The sequence below is a fragment of the Mytilus trossulus genome, chromosome 2, assembly GCF_036588685.1.
Source record: "Mytilus trossulus isolate FHL-02 chromosome 2, PNRI_Mtr1.1.1.hap1, whole genome shotgun sequence".
In the NCBI taxonomy this organism is placed as follows: domain Eukaryota; kingdom Metazoa; phylum Mollusca; class Bivalvia; order Mytilida; family Mytilidae; genus Mytilus; species Mytilus trossulus.
In genome coordinates this window covers 71551152-71557726 of record NC_086374.1, presented here as the reverse complement: position 1 = coordinate 71557726, position 6575 = coordinate 71551152, and the positions used below count along the sequence as shown (strand labels likewise).

The 6575-nt window shown below is 31.0% G+C and overlaps 1 protein-coding gene across 3 annotated transcripts in view; it reads left to right on the top strand.

The window, feature by feature from the left end:
- Positions 1–316: 316 nt before the first annotated feature.
- The window catches only part of LOC134707920 (choline transporter-like protein 2), a 43000-nt gene continuing 36741 nt past the window's right edge, over positions 317–6575 (top strand). The window contains exons 1-3 of one of the 3 annotated variants that reach the window (XM_063568085.1): positions 317–620; positions 5634–5682; positions 6420–6493. In XM_063568085.1, the coding sequence (XP_063424155.1) occupies positions 590–620; positions 5634–5682; positions 6420–6493 (154 nt within the window). In that variant the 5' untranslated portion in view covers positions 317–589. Of the gene's footprint in view, positions 621–3971; positions 4111–5633; positions 5683–6419; positions 6494–6575 lie in introns of those variants that run through there. The other 2 variants (XM_063568086.1, XM_063568087.1) reach the window with 2 other exon arrangements.

The window sequence follows — 6575 nt, the reverse complement described above, 5'->3', positions numbered from 1 at the left end:
TGTCACGACCCGTAGCTTGAAAAAATGCACGGTGACCTATCATTTTTATAATATTTTTTAACATGTATCAACAGATACTACATTTTGGCAAAGTATGAACAAATTCTATCATTTTTATTTTAGACTCCCATACCACCTTAACGATAGACAATTAACAGTCTGAAAATTGGTAGATTGATTTCAATATAACAATGCCTTAATTATTTGCCAGCTTAGTATTTATTGATTCAAACATAACTCAGATACGTAAAAGGATATAAATGACAAAATTTATACGGGTAGATAGAGTATTGATTTTGGTTTAATGGAGCAATCATTCTTTGTATCCCAACTGAACCTTAATCATCGAACATAACACAATTTGATCACATCCTGATTGACTTTACCTGTAGAATCAGGTTTCTTTGGAAAATAAGTCATTATTGTTCTGTTTCCGCCAAAGGAGTTTATTTACTAAATATTATAAACAATTAATACATTATTTTTATAGTGTATTGATTTTAAGGATAAGCTAGATGATTCTTGGAATTGTCTAACATTTAGAGATAGATTGGGATGTATTATTATCTACACTGGAAATATTGAAAAAATGTCGAAAACCAATAAGGTTTCGCCAGAGAGTAAGTAATTATGGTTTTTTTATTGATCTTCATCTTTCTTGAAAGTTTGATTGATTGAGTAAATTTTTGCTTGCTGTACACGTTAAGAAAGTGGCAAATATTTCGTCCTTATTCATGAAGATTTTGAAAAAAGAAAAAAGAAGATGTAGTATGATTGCAATTGCCAATGAGACAACTCTTCGCATGAGACCGAGTGACACTATAATAGGTCACTGTACGCGGCTTTCAAGATACAACAAACATCACAATAGATCTCCAAATACTACTATAGCAGCAATGAAGAAATAGGCATACGAGATAAAAGCGAATATTATATGAAAATATTTAGAGTGAATTCAGGGTGATCACAAGAAACACTAAGCTCTGAAGAATTCATATTCTGCGCCTAAACAATTTAACCAAAGTTTACAATGTGACAATAATCAGAGAAACTACAGTACCATGTAGAAACAAGAAAGTACATAGAGACCAGATGTGTCAAACTAAATACTGACCTTATGACCAGGAGCGCGATTCAAAAATGAACAAATCATAAAGCCCATACCGCATACTAGTCAGTTATAAACGGCCGAAAATGACAAGCGTACTTGACGTTACGAACAGTATTGGTGCTACGTTTGTAACGTCAGAAATGTTCATCGACGGAACGTTGAGAGAACGTTATTGAAGCCTGTGTTAACGTTTGCATCTAAATCTTAGCATCCCGCTTTTTGTTCTCTTCTTCTTTTTTCCTTTCTTTCTTTATATAATCTTATTCTTTCAGTGGTGGTTAAATTTGTTTTGGCCTACAAGAACGTAGTTTATGCAAAAAAATTAAGATGACAAAATAAACGTTACGTTGAAAATCACGGAAAAATTACAAGATTGCACGGTAACAAATCAGACTAGACATTTCGATTTTCTTATTATTTTTTTGTCTTTCATTATTTATTCAAAATTCTTTTTATATAAGAAAGACTTCTAAAAACACATTACGAAAACAATACATAAATTAAAGAATAAGATACACAATTGATTTAAATTTAAGTTCGAATGTACAACATCTTTACGGAAACGTACATAATTTGTGCAATTAGCACACGGTAACAAAATAGACTAGACAAGCAAAAAGTTAAAATTCGATTAGAAAATTCCACTTCCAAACCATATTTTTGTACTATTTGTAAATGGTATTAAAAGCACATTAAGAATATATGGTTTTTTTTCGTTTACATATAATGGCATTCTATAAAATTTCTTACCGTAGAATCCATTGTAATTTGTATCCCCTATTTCATAAGTCTTTTTACATGAATCTTTTGATCATTTCAATGCATCTTCTTACTCGCATATTTGAAAAAAATGCCCAAAACGTCGGATGCGACGTCGTAGCGAATTGTGCTAAAATTTCGCATAGCATTTCCCACTAATTTGCGTGCAAAAATAAGATATTCTGATTCAAATTACTAAAAAAACTCAATTTCCATGTTACAAGTTACGCTCATATTTTTTGACGTTTTTTTTCCTTTAGGGTTATTTGATTTAATTTTATGTTATAATTTTATTATTTCAAAGATATTACTATAAAACTATAGCCTTTTAGACAATACATATCATACCAGTTTTCATTTATTCTAAAAGACATGCTCAAATTAGGAAGAAAAAACGCGGAACTAGTAGGGTTCACCAATACTGTGCGTACCGTCTTTTGGCAATTCAAACGAGAACACAAATAGCCTTATATATAAAAGCCTATACCGCATAGTCAGCTGTAAACGATCCAAAATGACAAGTGTACCTGGCAATTCAAACGAGAAAACAATCAGCCTTATTTATTAAAGTTTGAACCCAGTTCCATTCAAATGGCAAATATCCATTCTTACACCGTAGCAAGCTGAATAATTCGTTACAATATAAATAATAAAGATTCTTTATGCTGAACGCACTTGAAAACTGGCTATCTCTTCTGAATGAAATTTTTTTGGTTTCTGCTATAAACCTATCCATGCAGATGTTTCTTCCCTTGTAAGAGCACTGGTCGGCTCGGATTCAGAATAATGTGTCCGAGTGTGGTCATATTTCTTTCTGTGGACGCCTATACCTTGTGAACTACAAGCACGTTAAAAATCTTGTTCAGCGTGTCGATCTAGTATAAACATCAATCATGTATCTTGACATTGTATTTATTGTGTCTGTTTGTTTGTTAACGCATCGTTGTCATTATAATGGAATTTTATGTGACTGTCATACAAGCGAGAGGTTTAGCCAGCCATAAAACCAGGTTCAATCTACCATTTTCTGCATTAAAAAATCCCTGTACTAAGTCAGGAATATGTCACGTCATGCACGTACGTGATTGCCTTCTTGATTATCCCATAGCAATTCTAGCTTTTATGCATGTGCATGTAAAATTCATTGAATTCATAATTTTGTGCAATAGTACTTGAAAATTTTAAAACTTATGTTTCACATCGAAATATTTAATTATTCAACTGTGTTCTCATTTGGTTCTGAATTACGAGATCTACCATTTTATTTTGATAGGAGGGTAAACATGTAGCTGAAATTTATTTTTATTAATAACTGTATGTTATAAAAATAAACCAACGTTTAAATTTTCATTGCATCAAAAATTTGATAAAACATTATACAATATAACAAAGTTAATCACATACATGTAGCTTAAAAGAAATCAAAAATGTTTAAATCAAACTAAGAGTTACTTGCTTTTGAAATAATAGTCCGTTCTTTCAAGGAATTGCATCGATGTGTAAACGAAAAAGTTAGCACTTCTATAGATAAAAGAGTTCCATATGGTACCCCATGGAATAAACTGAAATATGCTTTTTGTTGCATTAGCCGTATGGTAAGGTGCCATGTGGAACTCTTGGCCCTAAGATACCCCCTCCCCCTCCCAAAAAAATAGAGGTTTTCAAGGTATCAGTTACAAAAAAAAAATGCATTTCAGCATTTCATGATCCTATGTTCTATCTCTAGCCATATCAGCCATACATATTTGGGATCACACATTTTAAAAACAAGATACCAAAATTGATGATTGTGGCCAAGCATGTCACGTTTGGTTAATAATTTGGTCTGGTTTCAGAGAAGTTTGTAAAAGACTAAGTTAAGGGACGACGACAGACAACTGATGACAATAATGGCAAAAAGCTCACCAGAGTTTGCGTTACTTTGCTTTGAATGTATATAAAAAAATCTTTGATTGAATTGATTTCACATTGTTTTTTTTTTGTCCAGACATAACAGGTATGCTGCAATTTTTTTTAAATCCTTTGCCCAGGTGAGCTAAAAAATGAAAGAGTTCCGAATGAAAATTTCGCGCCAAATTTTCAATTTTTAAAAATTCTTTGAAATATTGTTCCTGACAGGAAAATATGATGAAAAACTGAATCTTGAGCACACAATTTCAATAGTTCAATTCATAAAAGTGGATGAGTGGATGCTAGATGGATCAGATGTGTTTTTGTATTGACACTATTGATAAAACGTGGTATAGTTTTTTTCATGTATATCAAGGTCAAAACCTCTGAAGTACAGAATAGAATAGAATAGAATAGAATATTTTTATTTCCCAAATTACAGGGCCCATAAAGGGCATAAAATCAGATACAATTGATTTACATAATTAGTAACAACAGCAATAATAGAGGCATATAAATATATAATTGGAATATAAGCATTGGTCAGAATCAAGCTAAAACCCACATATATATTGTGAATAAAAGAATAATAAAATTACATTATACATGCATATGTATTTATTTTCAAATTATTTACTTGACTAAATGTCAGTGTTCATGTCTGATCTCCTTAATTCAAAACAGTCACAAATATAACAACCCAGTTTTTCCATAAGAGTAACATTTTCTTGGGTCAAGAGCCATAAAAATTGAGAAGATTTATTTAAGTTTATAAAATTATAACAATTGTTAGAAATGTCTTGAAAAAAATCGTCCCTTTGAATATCATAAAGAGGGCATTCTAATAAAAAATGAAGCTCATCTTCAACTTTACCAAGTGAGCAATTAGTACAAAGACGCTCAGATCTTTCTATATGCTTTTTTGAATATCTGTCTGTCTCAATTTTTAAAGAGTGAGCACTTATTCTTAATTTACAAATTGACTGCCTTTTTTTGAAGTCCTGCAATTCTAAATATTTTTCTTTTTTAAAACATTTTTTTATGGAAAAATAAGTACCAAGCTTCCCTTTTTCAGAGTTAATTGTTTGATACTTCAGTTTATTCCAAAAAGTGACATAACTTTTACATAGTTTATTTTTAACATACTGACATAAAGAACCAATTGATTGGTCAAAATTTGGTAATTCAATTTCTCTCTGAATATAATCTATACTAGAATACCATGTATTTACATTAGAGCTATGTAACTGTATATATAATTGGCTGCCTATATATATTATAATAATAACTATGATATTATTATTTTCATAAAACAGAAATACCTCATGCTTGTAGACTATAACTACGTTGATAGTAAACTATCCAAAGATTCCTGTGACATCGACCCATATACAATCAGGAAAAATTGTTTTGTTCCTGCGACTGTTTGTAACAAAGGTGCTTGATGAATAGACCCCCCTTTTTTGTGTGTTGTTTTTTTTAGTTATTGAATATAGTTCTTACAATAAACTGGTTGGGGTCATCTAAAAATGTGTTGTTTAACAGTGGCGGATCCAGGGGGAGGGTTCCAGGGGTTGGAACACCCCTTTTTTGGAAATGGAATATATTTAGTACAAATATTGAAAAGTGCATTGTTTCTGACAAATTTCAATAGTAGCAATATTAACTTATGGTATAAGAGTGACTTTTCCAGAACAGAGGCAATTTATAATTCATGGACTGACAGATAACAGATCCATTTCACAAATTAAAACTATTTCTAGATGAAAAGCAAATTAATTTGTTATATGAATCAAAATTTCTATCTAAATGTTGTATCAATGTTATATATATATATATTAAAAAGTCTTTAATTTTAATTTTTTTTTTACAGATGAAACCTTTCAGTATGATCCTGATTTTGAAGGACCAATTAAAAACAGGTACAATTCACTCCAAAGTACTTGAAATGTGAATAGATTTTTTTATAATGCTTCCTGAAAAAGAATGTACATTTGTATCATTCTCTAATTAGAAACAAGTAGAATTATAAAAGTTTTGAAAAGAAACCAGCATGATGTTCATTTAAATTATTTTAGCTCCAAACAATTACATTTTAATATAAAAATAAGACAAAAAATCCCAGCAGATATTCAAAATAGTTGAGATACTTAGTTGACAATGCCATGGCAAAATACAAAAGACTTTAAGAGGACAAAAATGATGAACTGCTTCACAAAACACATCTTCGCTGGCCAAGGGTTACCATCCGCTCCCGCTCTCGTGAAGAGAACGGGAGTGGATCGTAACCCTTGGCTAGTGAAGATGCACAAAACACTACAGAGAAAACTAAAAACACAGCAACACAAACCTCACCAAAAACTGTTTATGATATCATGTGCTTCAAAAGGGTAAGCAGATCCTGCTCCAATTATGGCATCTATCGTGTTGCTCATTGAATAAATGTCAGGGTTATCATATAACAAGGTACCTAATTATTTGTTTATTTCGTATCATGCACAGATATCATCTGTTGTTTGTTGTTTATTTACAGATCATGCACAGATATCATCTGTTGTTTGTTGTTTATTTACAGATCATGCACATATATCATCTGTTGTTTGTTGTTTATTAACAGATCATGCACAGATATCATCTGTTGTTTGTTGTTTATTTACAGATCATGCACAGATATCATCTGTTGTTTGCTGTTTATTATATTTATTGGAGGACTTGCAATAATTTCATACTTTGGTAAGTATAATAGATTTATCTTCACATAGGAGGTTCAGGTTTCATTATACATTACATTTCATTCAAAATAAGTTTAAACCTG